Here is a 16742-nt window from a genome sequence, read left to right on the forward strand (position 1 = left end):
GCATTAAGTGCCAAGTTTTGGGAAGTCCTGCTGTTGTTTTAGACCAAGACCCTCACAGCAAAACCACTGTTGCAGCTTCCAAAGAGAGAATTAACAGAGTTGTGCTGCATCTCAGCAGCAGTTTTCATCCTATACCTGCCAGTAGGGGTTTATGTACACTAGGAGCCTTTTTCCTTCAGCTTTTGGGCTGTTTCCCCATGGATAATCTGGGAGATCTTGCTAGAGTTAGATCCTCTAAGGTCTAAACCTCTCATGGCTGAGCTTCCAGCTCTCTGGGCACCCTCTTGCTAAGAGAGCTCCCAGAGAACACTGAGGCTGCTTTGGGATATCCAAAAGTAGGTCTTTATTAGTGGCTTAAGGCATCCAGCACATTAATATTTCCAGTGGTCAAGAGGATTTGTTGCTAGAACTTTTTGGTTAACAAATATCAGATGATGTAGGCTCTGGCCTGGCTGTGATAGCCTGAAGGTGTTTGGTGAATTAGGTAAGGGAACTTCTTTTTTTCTTCTTCACAGGAGACGTTTTATGCACAGACCTGCCTTCCTCCTTTGCCACATAAACTTTCAAAGTCTTGGCCATTGTAGATATGGGGAAGCATCAGCCCAGGGAGGAAAATTGCCTACCTGAGATTGGCACCAGCAAAAAATAACACCACTGAAGGCATAATCACTGCTGCATGTGGCCCTTGATCAAAAAACATGGTACCTATGCTTAAACTTCTTTTAGTATTTCTTTAATTGCTTCTGCTTGAGTTGTTCCCACATTTCATTTATTCAAGGTTAGGACAGCAAAATGGTAGTTTTATTTTTAGTTGTTTTATGCAGTTTTATTGTATTTTGTGTTCTCATTCAGCCTACAGTAATTACTTTAGTGTCCACAATGTTTAAGCATGCTGGCACAATCACCTTGGGCTGGCAGTAGTTTCCTTGCTGTGTATTCAGTTGCTCCTTCCAATTCAAGGTATATTTACCTACAAGTGATACATTCAATCATGTAGTTTGTTTCCATTTTTGTAGTCTTTGATGTTCTCTACAAGATTAAAATATTGGTGGGTTGGGTTTTTTTTAGGTAACTTAATTGAAGTAAAATATTCTAGCTGCCTGCTGTACTTATTTTCAGTGTGTAGTATCTGTAAAGTACTATACATGCTTAAGAGGTGTCTGCTTTTATCACATCAAATAGTAATCAGTTTTCAAACAGGAATTCTGGATTTATTCCTTCTGGAGCAGTTATGTGAAGATACTCCGCCATCACTGCGAGATCAAAAGAGGCAGTGCTGGTCCCTTTGCCTCTTGACACACCCCGCTAATTTTATTTCCCAGGGAATATGTACATTTCTCTCACAATGGCCAGGACATCTTGCTAATTTATTCTCAATTGGAAAGTTAAAAATGCACTTGTCATATTTTGTGTCACAGCACAAATGTGGGTTTCCTTGTTGGTTTATTTTTTTATTGCCCAGAAGGACTTTGATCTCACAAACTGAAAATGATAAGCATGTTATATAGTTTGTGGGTTGCTCTCAGAGCAACCACATTCCAGTCTTTTGCCTTATTCTTGGTGAAGCATTTGTCAGGATAATAACTAACCTGTGATATGGCAAATGAAATTATTCTTTGCTAATATTCTATATAAGACACAACTATCTGGCTTTGCCTTGAGTTTGATATTTTTCCTGCAGTGCTCATGGCTCTCTCCAGAGCTCTGGTTTTCGCTGTGGCTGGCTGGGTTTCGTTCCTCTGTCTCGATGCGCAAAGTGAGTATTGTTATGTTTATGAATACCTGAGTATTTTACTGCTTTTATTGAAATGGAACAAAATTAAATTTATTAAATTCATACAAATCACAGACCTAAAAGTTTAAAATACTTTGATTTATTGATAAAAAAATACCTAAGCAAGCAGTCTTGGTGCCCTTGGAAGTCATGTTTGGGCTTTCAGGGACTGAGTGATAGACAGGTGAAAACCATGTTCTTGTATAGTATATACAAGGGTTTTTACAAGTTTTCTTTATCTTTGGGGAGTTTGTTTATTTTATATCTGCAGCAGTCTATAATTTAAATACGTAGGCTGAAGCTGAGTCTTGAGATGGATAATTTTAAAGTTGTAATCAGTTGAATTCCTTGCTGCTGCTGCTCAGATAAATTAGATTGGAGTAGTTACCAGTGTTACTTCTGCTCTTCACAGTGATAACTACCTCACTAAAAGTTCTGTTTGGTGTATTGAGGCTTCCTGAAAGTGAAAATTGCCAAATTTTTGGTTTTCACTGCTCCAGAGCCTAGGTTTTAGTACTCAGAGATGGAGTGGTGAATTAAACCTAAATCCAGCAGCTGCTGACTAGAAATAGTCATTAGGATTCTATTCAGTGACTTGTGTAGAAATCTGCACACTTATAAATGAGATCATATAAAGTGATGCAGATATGAAGGCGTCTACCTAGCCAGGGGAAAATAGCCCACTACTTGTTTATCCCAAATGTCCCTTTGAGTATCCATAAGGATGGCAAGGATAAGAAGTAGGAACATTCTTAGCATTGGTGCAAACCCACATAAAGGCCACAAGAGTTGCACAGGTATCTGTAGAAGTATGGATTGCACTCTGGAAGCTTTGCAGCTAAATTCTAGTCAGGGAAGGGGAGAAAGTTTTGGTGGATTTCTGGATTTTTGTGTGTATAGCTTGCAGGTCTTAATGATTAAACAAAAAAGTCTGTCACTTTTGTCACACAGAGAAAATGTAGAGAGGTACAAGAAGCCACTTAGGAAAGCTACTTGTCATGGAAAAAAAAAATATTCCCAAAGGGCTCCTTCTCTAAAAGCTTAAGGAGAGTAAATTTTACGGGAAAAACTCCTGGATTCTTGCTACCATTTCTGTGGGGAATAGCTTTGTGTTTATAATTGTCCTGGGAGCAGAAAACAATTTCAGGGTCAAGGTACAAGCGTAGTTTCGATTACGGTCTCCACAAACGGTTCATCAGGACACTATTGAGCAGTGACTCACTCTTGTCAGACAGTAAAATCCTAGATTGGACAGGACACCAATGTTTGCTTCTCCCTGTCAGGTATTGCTTTAAACCCTTCAAGATGCCACCATGGTAAATGTCCTGGAGCTGAATTTGAACCCTTGTGTGCATCTGGGTTTGCATAGCATCAGCTTATTTACCTTCTACTAGTTCTGGACACAGTCCCTTCGTGTTCTTTGTACATTACATTTCTGTTTCTTTTTAGAAATCACAACTATCAACTGTGATGTACCACCCAGGCCACTGGTGCTCTCAAGCTTTTTGGATGGATATACAGGTAAAATCAGGATTCTAACCTAGAATTGTCTGATCTCCTCCCAAATGCACTTCATTATCTCACATAGTCAGTGGATTTTATAATAAGTCTGTATTATTAATTGATTTACATGGATATGCAGTGTCCATGGCTGGATGCAGCAGCTGCCTACATGAAATACTGCTTAGTGGAATAAATAAATATAAGCCCCCAAATTCCCTGACCCAAGAATCTCATTTTCTGAATAGACACATCAGACAATGGGAAAGAAAATGAGCACAGAAAACGTTTTCAGTTCACTTTGTCCAGACAGTATTTGATGTCCTTAATGGATATCCAGCAGTTTTACAAGGCAAAGCATTAAGTTATGGCCAAAGCTTTCCCTTTGGGATATGTCATAACCCTTAGGATCTCCTGCTCACTATCCACAAGCAAACTTCACTGCTCCTGATTTTCAACAACATACAGAAAACAAACATGATCCAGAACAGTGATTTTTTTTTTTTTCAATCACTATTGAAACATTTATTTTGAGTTGGAAGCTTAGCTGCTGTGTCTGACTCTTGCATGGAGTTAGGAAGAAAGATAACTACATTTCGCTCAGATTCCATTTGATTTTTAATCAGCCAGCAAGAACTCTGGCCTTCTGTGTGCATTATATGTGTGAATGAATCTGCTGACATAGCTGATGAATAAGCAAGAGGGACAATCAGCTTTAATTTCCCCCCATTATTTCTTTTTATTTGGCTTTCTCCTCTGGAGGGAATGCTGTTTCTGAGGCAGCTGCTTGATACTTCTTGGCTGAATGTATCCAGCTCTGCATGGAGAACTGGACAGCCTGTGGCAGCAAGCAAAGATGGATTTTGTTTTCCTGGAGAGTTTTCAGCACTGCACACAGCAGGGTGGCACCATGCAAAGCTGTGCCACTGAGACCCCGCCCTGCGGTTCTGTACTTGCTGTCAGCTCACTGCACTTTGTCCTCACACACAAATAAAATCCAATGACTCTGGGCTGGTGGCTGAGAGCATTCCAGACACTCCCTGCTGCTGCAAGATGAAGAGGTTATATTCCCAAAACACTTGGAGACCAAGAGCACAAAGCTGTGCATGGAGATTAGAGATGGGACTGTTACAGAAAGCATTTACTATCCTTGACTAGTAGTGATGGGGTACAAAACCAGTGGATAAGGAAGAAACACAGCTTGGAAGTTTCCTGAAGATCATGGTAAATATTTGGGCTGTTTGGGAAAGACTTTGGAAAGGAGAGGGGATTATGGGTTTGCAATCCAGATAATGTGTTCCATGAGAAGATAAGTATGATTACATAAACACAAATGTCTTGATGATGTAAGGGAACTTTCTTTAATAAAATTGCTAGTAACACCATGCTGGGTGGTTTAAAAGGATACATTTCCAAAGCAATTTCAAATAGATTTGTATTTAACCAAGCAAGCAGCACACAGTCAATCTAACAGGAATCCTGATCATTACAAATAACAAGTCATCAAATTTTCAGGAGGACAGTTCCTAAATGCATGTTAGTAGAAAATCTCATAAGAATTGATTTGAAGGTTGCAGCATTTTTTGTTTGTGTCCTGTACAAACAGGAGCACATTAAGGGAAAGGCCATTCATTTTCCACCTGAATCCAGATTCACACTGGGTTCTACTGCCTGATAGATGCAGCTAAAATATATGAAAGGCCCTTGTGTTTGGAAAATACTGAAACTGGCCCCATGCAGCCTCTCAATGACTTTGGTTGACTTTGATTACATTTTCACAGTAAACATGGGAAAAAAAAAGTTTTGCAGCATAAAGCTATTTTCAAAAAAATGGTGGAAATCTAGGTGTAAATTATGCCAAGTTTTTTAATTATGGATATATTGTGTGTATATATTGGAAAAAATTGGGTTATGTGGTTTTAAAAACACATCAATACACTTGTGCAGGGTGCTTAAGGGGACTTTAACAGATCTTACAGTTTAGCTAAAAATGCCAAAGTGAGATAAAACGCAACCAAAAGTCACCAGTAATCAAGTTATCAATACATGTGAAATAAACCTGTGGAATTCTTTTCCATAAAGCAATCTAATTTTTTTCCATTTTCTCTTACAGGTGATATAGAATGGATTACAGATGTCCCACCCAATGTGCATCTGAAATTACAAGAATTTGTATTCCCTGAACACTTGAATTATGTAGAGCTGGTAACTGATTCTCGATCTAGCAATGCAACTGTGAGGACTAGAAAGGCACTGGATGTTGAGGCTCTTGAGGTATTATTTTTACTGCATATAAAGCCTAGAGAGAAAAGTTTTCTTGACAAGTGAGAAAGAAATAGCATTAAGATAATGCATTTTAATTGTTCATTCTCTCACAGTATAGGTTGGTATTTCAAAAAAGTGATTTGTCTGAATAGAATTCAGTATCTAGCTCTCACTAATGTCTGTTAAATATCTTCAGTTTCCTATAACTAAAATTTCCTGTCATCTGACAACTAGACAGGTTCTTTCCTAGTTGTGTGTTGTACTGAGAGCTGTAAACATGCATTATGACAGGTGCCACTTGCCTTACAACTCACCTCTCAGAAGCATGAGTTATTTCCTCAAAGTGAGATTGAGCAGATGTTACTTGGTAGAAGGTAATCCTGAATCATAAGCATTTCACTCCCTAATGGATTTATGGGCCTCTGTTGCTTGATGTACAAGGGGATAGATCCTTCTTCCTAGGCAGTTCTTACTCTGGAGGATCACCAGGAATTTAGAAAGCAATATCAGTGTTTTGCCTGGCTGAAGTTGCTTTTGAAGAGGAAAATGTTGTAGTACTGCAGAGTAAATACAGACAATTCATTATAAAAGTGCTATTTCAGAGTAGCACTGAATTTCTGATGGACACGGCCATCTCAGAGAAGCACTGTACCTGACAGATCTGGACCAGGCATATTATAAAAAACACTGTTGCAATCAGTGTTTGTAATGAAAAATCCAGTGTTTGGATGAAAATGTACTTTTGACTTTTTTTTTTTTTTTAATTTTACATTTCCATTTCTCATTTGGATATTTTCCAAATGGATTAAAACACTTTTTATGCTTCTTGCACATGTTCTCCTGTATTCTCTGTCAATTTTTTCTGGGGGAGAGTACTCAGGTAAAGAGGGATGGTGGGGGCTGGGTAGGTGGGTATCAGTAGTAGAGGTATATATCTCAAATAAACCTTGTAATATAGAGCGAAATAATTACAAAGTGTTAATTTCAAGTAGAGTGTTTTGGTACAGCACACCTGAGGATTCAACTACTACAAGTAATTTTGTATACTTTTGGCAAAAATTATCTGTGATAATCATATTATTAGTTCATCAGTTATATTATTTATTGGTTTGTTTGTTCAATTTTAGGGTGATATAATCTGGTATTCTGTAGTTTGCCAAAGGATTGGAGCAGTGAGTATAAACCATGTTTTATCAACTGTATTTATTGTCTAATTTAATGCAAATTATTATTTTCTGCAATACTATTTAATTGAAAGCTATGATGCAGGGAGTTCAGAGTACCTTGTAGAAGATAACCTGTTGAAGTCTGCTGATTGAAAGGAGTGTTTTTGTTCACAGAAAACTAAGGTAAACTTGAAAAAGTTAACTTTAGGAATGGTAAATTAATTCTAAACGGTAGTTTAATGAAAGGGTATCTCTTTGAGGATCTCATTTTAGATAAAATTAAATGTTAGCAGAATGCTGCCACCTCACTATTGTCATTTCTTCCATTACCAAGACTGTCGAGATAGAGAATGGACGGAATGTAGAATTGATAGATGTAAACGACAACGCTCCAGAATTTCAGCAAGCTAATTATAGTGCTTCAGTATCAGAGGTGAGTTATGGCAAATGCTGATATTTTTTTCCTGGGATATTTTTAAATTACTTTTTGGGGAGCTTCTAATGTGACCACACTGAGATTAGTTCCTCACGTGCACCCTTATGGGATTTATCTGCCCTACCTTGTGGGTGTGGAAAGGAAAGGCTGGGCTGCACATACCGCTGGGGGAGTGGGGTGATGGAGAAAGCCAAAAATGGCAACAGGAAGTGATTTGCTAAGCAGGTGGCACAACTTTCCTGCCCCAAGTTGGGAAGGATGTGGATGGGAGCTTGTGACTGAGTATTTGATGATTTCTATTTCCTGTTAGGTAGCTGGAATTAATTCCACAGTTATAAAAGTGGAAGCTGAGGATAAGGACTTTTCACCAGAATTCAGCATCCTTACTTACAGTCTTTGGGTGAGTGACATTTGTTAGCTGGGAACTGTGAACACCAGTTTGAATTTTATAGTTCCATAGTCTGGGACTTGATCCCAGCTTGCTCCCTGGCACTGTGAAGACTAATAATCTGCAAAACATCCAAGAGACCTTTCAAACAATAACACAGGATCAGCCTGGCATGCAGTGAGGCCTGAATCTTGTTTCTTAACATTTGTGGAATGATTTATGGCACTCTTCAGCTGCAGCTAAGGAACTCAGTGGTCCTTTGCAGTAGCAGGAGGGAGAGCTGTTTCCCCTCTTTTTAAAGTTTATACTTGATTTGCTGTCGGTCTTCAGTCCTCAAGCCAACTGAAGTAAGATCATCTCAACTAAATGTAGATATCTGCAGTGGAAATCTTCACATCTGACCTTATCTCTGCTCCTTTTTTAGCTGGTGAAAGGAAGCTGATACCATTCCCCGGTGTGCCATAGGATAAGATAATTCAGATATAAATTCTATTGGCACTGACAGGGGAGGCACATATGGAGGAGAATCAACCTTTTTCTTTCCATTGGTGGTGGTTGAGACATTCCTGCACCTTTATAGTGCAATAGTAAAGATGAAAAAAGAGAAAAGAAAATGTATTTCATCATCAATCATATAAAATATCTGATTTATTCATTTAATAGGGCCCAAACTCTGATTACTTTTCTATAAGGGAAGGAGATGGAAACATCATGGTGAAAAAACCACTGGATTACAATGAGGTCAACTTTTTCAATTTAACAGTCCAAGCAAAGGTATGACACAAATTAAAAGAATGAGACCTGCAACAGTTCTACAATGATAGTTCCTTTGTTTTATAGCATCCCAGTTTCTACAAATTTACAGCTTTGGGAGTTCCCAAGCCAAATGTTGTGTCTGCAACTTGGTTTATACTGGAGACAAAGTAGCATATTCTTAGTATTTCAGCCATTGTTTCCTCTCAAATACCAGCCCAAGTTTCTTTCTGTATTTCTCTAAGTATAAATACTGTACATATTCATTCTCCAGTGCTGTAACACATATTCACCTATTTATTCTGTCAGATCTCTCAAATTTTTGCTGCATCTTACCAGGATTTTTGTTTGTCTTTTTTGAGATTTGAGTATGTATTTGCCTTCATTTCCTTTTAGAACTAAAAAGAAATAGTTTTGCTAGGATTATTGTGGTACCTAGAAAATAGTACAGTGTTCTATTCTGTAGTCTACGTACAGCATAAAAAATGAGAAGCTAAAGAAAGATTACCTCTTGATAGTTTTCTTCCTAGAACTGGATTCCAGAAATAGAAAAATCTGACAGGCAGAGTTTTCAGGTTAAAAATGCAGCAAAATATATGTAATAATATTTTGCTGTATTTTCCACTGAGATATGGGTCTTTTTCACAACAGTGGTTCTTATTTTCTTTTCCCTTGGTATGCAGGAAAAATTTGGAAACCAGAGTGCCACTGCATCATTAATAATTAATGTGGAAGATTATGATACCTTGAACCCCTATTTCAGTCAATCTGTGTACCATGGGAATATCAGTGAAAACCAGGTAAAAGCTCTTCTCTGAATGCTGCTGTTACCAGATAAACAGGCCATGTATTAGATGAAGCATTAAATTTTCTGTGATAGAAACATGTCATTTTGTATTTTGGGGGAAAAATTTAAAAAAATAAGAAAGAAAAGGGAAAAAGCCTCCCAAATTACTGTTTTAACAGGGCTTTTAATATAAAATTCAAAGGGTAACTGGCTGTCCATCAGTCCTGAAATAAGTTTTAATTAGTGTAATTCCTTCATACAGCATCACAATCAGGTAAGCAAAAATAAGGATCTGAATGGCAAGCCATGGTCTATATTAATTTAGTAACTTTTTTTTAATATATATAGATATTTCTTGATGGAATGTATTTGTTTGACTCAGATTTCTGTATGTATTCTGAAAAAAGCCCCAGTATAGTATTATCAGAGTAACCCACTGAAATTAAAAAGGTTCATTATTATCCCTATTTCTATGTCATTATCTTCCTGTTAATGTATTTTAAATCATAGATACTTTGAGAGTTACACCTCCAGTGTTCCTTTTGTTAGAAGCTCATCTTTAATTCTCTGAAAGGAACAGTTTTAGCCCTTCTAAAATGTTTTTATCTTTTAAATTACTGTTTTTATATGGGCTGGAGAATAGACTTGTGTGTTGTTTTCCAGGAGAGGAATGGAACTAAAATAGTCAATGTTCTCTACATAAATTCCATCTGTGACTGCCACTTCATAATCTGGTGTTTCTTAAACACAGTGTATCCATCAAGTATCTTGGTTATCATTCTCCACTGTAAATCACATATGGCAAAGAAAGAAATTTTTTCTGGATCACATTGATTAAATACATGTTTCTTGTTTATTTAATCAAAACTTTGACTTATCTAAGGAAATATTTGAAGTTAATGTGTGTTTTTTCCAAGATATTCAGGTTAACGTATATTTTCTAGGTGGGTCCTCTGTCTACTGTCCCAAAGGTCTTGGCTCAAGATGGAGACAAAGGTATAAATGAAAAGATAATTTACAGCATCAAGCTAGGTAAGAGCCTTTATTTTCTTCTAGACATTGACACAGTAATTCAGGATGATTCATTTGCCTATTACTGGAGGGAATGATAAGGAAGTGCAGGGTCCATTCAGATGCCTTGAAGTGCCCACAGCTTCACTGCAGAGCTGCTCCATGAGCTAAATCAGCCTGATCTTAGTCATTATTGTGGGGTCCAGCTGCTTCTAAAATGCTTGATTTTTCATACCCTCCTTACAAGGAACAAAAATCAATTCCTGATTTCAAGTGTAAGCCACTCTAGAGGCTTCAGTTTTATCAAAGAATTTACATTCAGGACCATCTAGAGAGAGAATTCCATCAGGAGCTGTTCCTCCTCCTGAAGAAATTGCCAGAAGTTTATAAAATGCTTAATTTGAGACCCTTGAAGTGTGAGTGTATTTTCTAGGAGTTGTTTTGAGGACAGAGTGTTTGAAAAACAGACTTTCATGTTCCTTTTTCCTGTGGCTGAGAAGTTAACACCGAGAAGTTAACAAAGCACAGACCAGACTTCCAGTTCTGGTTCATTCTCATTGACCCTTCCCAATTTGTTGCTTTTCAGTGAACCCCCCAGCCTATAACAACAGCTTTTCAATCAATGACGCTGGAGTGTTGGAAGTCAAGACCTCAATTGACAGAGAAATATGCCCAAACCTTGTGGTGGGCATTCAGGTAGAGATTGTTTTTGTATTTTAGTCTCAATTTCAGAAAATAATATGTAAATCCAAGTTACTGTTAATAGCATTTCTCTAGTCATTGGTATCAAGGCTCCATCCTACCATTCAAAACTCAAAATAAAGGAAAATGTAATTAATTATAAATATGCAGTTGTCACGTCCTTGTGTTAAGCTTGTTGTTATCAAGGCATGGAATTTACAGCTGTAAGCTCTGTTTTCTAGGCAGCTCAGAAAGACAAGATTTTCAAAACAGCTGATGCAGTTGTTCTGGTGACTATTGGAGATGAAAATGATAATTATCCAGTGCTGTCACAAGCAAGTTATGATGTCTTACTTCCAGAAAATTTCCCAAATGGGTTGGAAGTTCTTCAAATAACAGCTACTGACGAAGACGAGGTAAAAAGATGATGGTTTTATGGCTGCTACAAGTACTGCACTTCTGAAATATAATGTAAAATGCATTTGTGTCATATGGCTATTGTGAATAGAATTTTTTTTTTTCTGACTGCCTAAATATGCTTAAACAAAGCAAACTTAGTTTCCCTTCTTTAAGGGGTAGAGTACTGCAGACAAAGAATAAATTTTGTCTCTCTTTGGAGCTCCTCTGGCTTGCATAAGGTCCCAAATCTGGAAGTGCAGAAATGCAAAATGAACACAAAGAACATTCTCAGCCTGCATGTTATTTCTTCCATGTTGTTTGCTTCTCTCTTTTTTTAAAATTTTGTTTTTTCGGAACTGTAATCTCAATTAAACCATGAGATTTCATCCTTTCCATGTGGAAAACAAGGAGAAAGTATCCTAAGGGAGTAGTTCAGTGATTGCCCTATTTAATGACAAACATGTTTCCTGTTTGCAGGGAGGCTTCCAGGGAACACTCAGTCTCACTCCAGATGACAGTCCCTTCCAGCTGAGTCCAGCTGGAATCCTAACTGTGAGGAACTCCACGCTGCTGGACAGGGAGAGAGTACCCTCTATTCACCTACAGGTATTAAAAACAAGCCTGCTTCTCTCCAAGGTAACCTGAGGCCAACAGGTGAGACCTGATCTGTCCTGGCAGGAGGCCGAACCTTGAGTAGGGACAGCAGCTTAATTGAAGAAACAAACCCAGAGTTTGAGAGCAATGTTATCTGGAGGGAAATACCACTGCTGATACAACTTCCTCAGCTTGTAATTCTCATTTAACCTTTTTTCTACCTCCAAAACACTCCTTTGAACAACACAGTCTTCTCACTGCATCGTTTTTGCAGGTCACTGCTAGAGATCATTTGCCACCTCACCAAACAGTGAACTCTTCTATCAACATAATGCTGCTGGATGAAAATGACAACAGCCCAACCTTTAGAGACACACCATACAGACAAGATATTTTCCTCAATATGACTGCAGGAATGGCCATTCTTCAGGTTCTAGAAATACTGAGCAAAAATGACATTTTTGAGTGGAATGCATGCATGAGTCCTTGCTTAAACTTGTGAAGCAGTTTTGTTGAGTAGGGAATCTTTTTGGAACAGCTCTGAGCTCAGAAACAATCCACTTTTGATTTCAGAGCTATTGATATTTCATAATCACAATGTCCTGATTATTTTAATCACATCCCAGATCAGAGAATAAATTATAAAGGATTTTTATTCTGTTACTGTGCACCAGCCTCAATTCCACAAATATATGACAGAAAATAAGATTCTTGAATTTAGTTGTTGTAAAGTGTTTAATAAAAACTGAATGTTGTTAGAGTCCAGGAGCTCAAATAAGGGCACAGCATTTTTGAAAGGCTGCTGAATGCTGGAGCATTGGGGATAATTTTTAGATCCAATATACTTTCTCTAACATAGTAAAACAATTAACCAAATAAAACAGGAAATAGGAGTTGAGATCTGTAGGGAGTCACTATCAATTCTCACACCCAAATGTGCAGATTTCATGGCACCTGATGAAACCACTTGAACAGTCTGCCTCCAGTACTTTTGGAATTGTTATGAAACCAATTCTCTGAGATACAAACCTGGTGTAATTCACATGAGTTCCACAGGAGTAGGATTTTGCTTGTGCTGCTGGAATGATATCATGTGTGTGCATCTAAGAGCAAACTTTGTTACTGAGGTTTAACACAAGAATTACATAGGAAGTGGGCAGTCAAAGGTACAACCAAATTTAACAGCAGCAATATTGACCTGATTTTCCTGTACATCTAAAATGGGAGAAAATTTGATGAAAGCACAAAACCTAGAGTAAAACAAATTTTTTTCCTCCAGGTTGCTGCTGCTGATCCAGATGATGGTATAAATGGAGAGATAAGCTTCATCTTAGCTGGTGGCAATGAAGATGGACACTTTGAATTGGACACATCCACAGGAAAAATCACTTTAAGAACAGTAATCCCATTACAAATCAACCAGCTTAAGAAGTTTGTCTTGTGGATAACAGCTACTGATGGTAAGACAGGATTTAGTACTGGTCAACACAGCTAATCCTGATGATGAGTTTTGGTTTTGATTTTTTACTTGAAGGAATGCTGTCAAAATAGGTTCACAAGCTTTGTTTGAATAATACCATATATTTTATCTGCTCTTGTCCATTGAAGATAAGAAACTGTCTTATTTATCCAAAATAATTGCTGCATCTCTGGTAAAACTGTTCCTGCTGATGGCATTATAGGAAATCTGTTTTCTTCATGGCTGTGGGAAGAACATGTGAAATAGCATATATATATATATAATTGTAATTTATTTATATTTGTATTTTATATATAATCACATCTTCCTTTAACTTACCAACTGGTGTTGCACAGCACAGGAAACAAAAATTCACGCAGAAATTAGAAATTTATAGCTCTTTTATCAGTCAATAAAAGGAAAGTTAAATGTACTGAGTAATTTGGTCATTATTTGCACATCCATGTGGGTAAACTGGAGATGCCAAGTCCATTTTTAGGATGACTAACACAAACATCATTTCATTATCCATAATTATTGGGGGTTTCTTTGTTTTAAAAGAATAACAGAGAACTCGTGAACATTCAAGACCTGAATAATGGCAGAAATAAATGTAACCTAGGAATGTCATCCCACTCCTGCTGTAATGAGAATACAAAGTGGTTTTCAGCCTTGTGATTTTTCCATGATTTGGTCAATATGAGCTCTGTGTCTTCAAATTTAGGGTCACTTGGATAAAATGGGTCTTGTGGGGAATATGGATACAAAAGGGATTGCTCAGTCCATCCTTTGTCTGTGGTCTTGGTGAGGACCTCTAAGGCAATACCACAAGAGCAGCACCAAGGATTAAATATTTTAAAAAAGGCAGTACCCATAGAAAAGTGTCTTTTTGTGGGGGTCAGTAGGTATTCTGTGCATCTGCTGAGAAATTGTTTCCTTTTGCTTGCAGGTGGGACCATTCCAAGAAGTTCATCAGTGCCAGTAGAAATCTTTGCAGTTGGAGATTCCAGGCCACAGTTTATTCAGAAAACATACAATGTGTCTGTGAAAGAAGAGCTGGTTCCTCCTGTTGAAGTAGCACAAGTAAGAAGAATTCTACCTCTATATAGGACAGGGCAGCTCTAAGAAAATCCTAATTTTGTAATAGATATTCTTTAAATATGCAAATCTCCCTGAGTGATGGAGAACTACATACTAATACTGTGTGTTCTACATATCAAGCTTCACATGCAGTACATCCCTCAGATGAAACTTATTACCCACAAAGGTGGGTTTGCTTCCAGTTAAACGTTTGCAAATATTTAAATAGCATCTGCTACTATTTAGCATTTTTTAAAACTCCCCAAAAAACCCAGATCAGGCCTCCAAATCAAATTAACCTCTGAACTGCTTGAGAAAGTAAACAGTTTGTTGACTTTGGACACCATTCAAAGGGTTTAGTGGCTCAAAGCTTAGGATAGGCAATATTCCCTCATCTTCTGGTGATAAATCTTAAACCCTGTGAGATGACATGAGAATTCCCATCAGAGGAATGTCATAAAGGCATTTTCAAAGAACACTCTAGAACTTGCTCTTCATTTTGATCCAAAAAAATGCTCCAACAAGCAGAGCACTGGAATGCACCATGATAGTGCCTTCTTGGATGAAGGTCTGAACACAGATGGGAGGTTTCATATCAAAGCACCGAGAAGGTAATGTGTTTTAGTGTTTTGATTTATAGACATCTTGAGTTAATTTCCCCCTTTTTTTCATGTAAAGAAACACAGAACCAAAGGTTGAAGTGCAGTCTGTTATTTTTATTCTGTGCTATATATATTCACATCTTAATAAAAGGCAGTCCTCTCTGCATTTTTGTGTATATTGAGGCTTGATCTTTACTTTTTTAAAAGAATCTGGGAAGTTAACATATATCTGAATGAAAACTTATTAAAAGAAGTAAAAATGAGGACACAGTATCAACTGTAAGTTGATATGAATCCACAGTATCAACCATAAAATGAGTCTGGACATAGTTAAAACCACTATTATTTTTCAGACAGTGGCTTATGTGTTTTAATTCATTTATTGATGATATGCTGTATGATGGTATGATGATATGATGTATCTTACACAGGTTGAGTATAAGGCTTTAAATCCCCACATACCAGTTGAGTTTCGGGTGTTGACGGAATCTGCTTTATTCACCATTGATGGCAAAGGAGTTATCTCAACAAAAAAAAAACTGGACTATGAATCCCAGAAAAATTACACTCTCAATATCTCCTTGTCAGATGGAAGCACTGCTGACTATGCCATGGTGTTTATCAGAGTTACAGATGTCAATGATAACAGCCCTGTGTTTGGTACAACCAGCACCACCATTGCCATTGCGGAGAACATGCCAGTGGGAACCAATGTCACTGGCGTGTCAGCCACAGACATGGATGAAGGATTTAATGGATTAGTGGTTTACAGCCTGAAGGGTGGAGAAGGAAAAATGGATATTGACAGCTCAGGATTAATTTTCCTGCAAAAAGTGCTGGACAGAGAAGAACAAGGCTTCTATAACTTAACTGTGATTGCCAGTGACCAAGGTCAACCCATGCGATCTACAGCGCTCAACCTGACCATCATCATTGATGACGTGAACGACAACCCCCCGGTCTTCTCATCGAGCAGGTATGAAGTGAAGGTCCCTGAAGACCAGGAGCTGGGAAGTGCCCTGCTGACACTGTCTGCTACAGACTTGGATGCTGGGGCCAACGCCTTTGTGATGTACCGAATCACCGACCAGCGACCTCAAACCTCCTCCCCGGTGTTCCTTGTCAACTCAAGCACAGGCCAGTTCAGCCTGAGCCAGCAGCTGGATTATGAAACCATAAATAAATTTGAAGTGCAAGTTGAGGCATCAGATGGAGGTCAGCCAACTCTGAGCACTGAAACACTCATAGTTGTTTGTGTAGAAGATGTCAATGATAACCCACCAGAATTCAGTCAGGCAGCTTATGATGTATTTGTGTTTGAAAACCATCTGACGGGGAGTCCTGTCTATACATTCAGTGTTGCTGACAAGGACGAGGTAGGTACTGCATTAATCTCATCCTGATAAATCAAAATGACATGTTTTTCTCCATTAACCTGCAAAAAAGCATTTCAGTAGGCAAAAGGAGATTTCTTAAATGGTTGGTGCTAAGTGTGTTTTGGTTCATAAAACTTTGTCTTGCTTTCTCTGGAGCCAGCAGAAACCTTCCCAACCCAAGGAAGTTAAGACCCTGTACAAAATAATTTAGTGGCTATATCAGAGAAGATGGAGAGAGCTTCTCTCCCACTGCATATGTGACCTAGGATAGGACGTGCTGTTTGCTTCTGTTAATATGCATATGAGATGTATGCATCACACCAGACAGAGAATAGGTTTTTTTAAATTGTCTTATTGCTTCTTCTGTCAAAATAATAGTTTCTGATTGAATGTTGCTTGATAAACTAAATTTGCTGTACTTACCTTTAGTCTCAGCTTAGTCAAAGCAAGGGGCAATTTATAACGCTGACA

At 38.0% G+C, this 16742-nt stretch overlaps 1 protein-coding gene across 3 annotated transcripts in view; it reads left to right on the top strand.

The window, feature by feature from the left end:
- Window positions 1-1290: 1290 nt before the first annotated feature.
- LOC100225817 (protocadherin Fat 4) overlaps window positions 1291-16742 on the top strand; it is a 37986-nt gene continuing 22534 nt past the window's right edge. The window contains exons 1-16 of one of the 3 annotated variants that reach the window (XM_072927387.1): window positions 1291-1756; window positions 3224-3295; window positions 5388-5548; window positions 6667-6711; window positions 7040-7138; window positions 7452-7541; window positions 8193-8303; window positions 8966-9082; window positions 10014-10101; window positions 10667-10776; window positions 11004-11177; window positions 11638-11766; window positions 12029-12184; window positions 13034-13214; window positions 14163-14296; window positions 15327-16271. In XM_072927387.1, the coding sequence (XP_072783488.1) occupies window positions 1687-1756; window positions 3224-3295; window positions 5388-5548; window positions 6667-6711; window positions 7040-7138; window positions 7452-7541; window positions 8193-8303; window positions 8966-9082; window positions 10014-10101; window positions 10667-10776; window positions 11004-11177; window positions 11638-11766; window positions 12029-12184; window positions 13034-13214; window positions 14163-14296; window positions 15327-16271 (2682 nt within the window). In that variant the 5' untranslated portion in view covers window positions 1291-1686. Of the gene's footprint in view, window positions 1757-3223; window positions 3296-5387; window positions 5549-6666; window positions 6712-7039; window positions 7139-7451; window positions 7542-8192; window positions 8304-8965; window positions 9083-10013; window positions 10102-10666; window positions 10777-11003; window positions 11178-11637; window positions 11767-12028; window positions 12185-13033; window positions 13215-14162; window positions 14297-15326; window positions 16272-16742 lie in introns of those variants that run through there. The other 2 variants (XM_072927386.1, XM_032747517.3) reach the window with 2 other exon arrangements.

Source organism: Taeniopygia guttata, chromosome 3 (assembly GCF_048771995.1).
Source record: "Taeniopygia guttata chromosome 3, bTaeGut7.mat, whole genome shotgun sequence".
NCBI lineage: Eukaryota > Metazoa > Chordata > Aves > Passeriformes > Estrildidae > Taeniopygia > Taeniopygia guttata.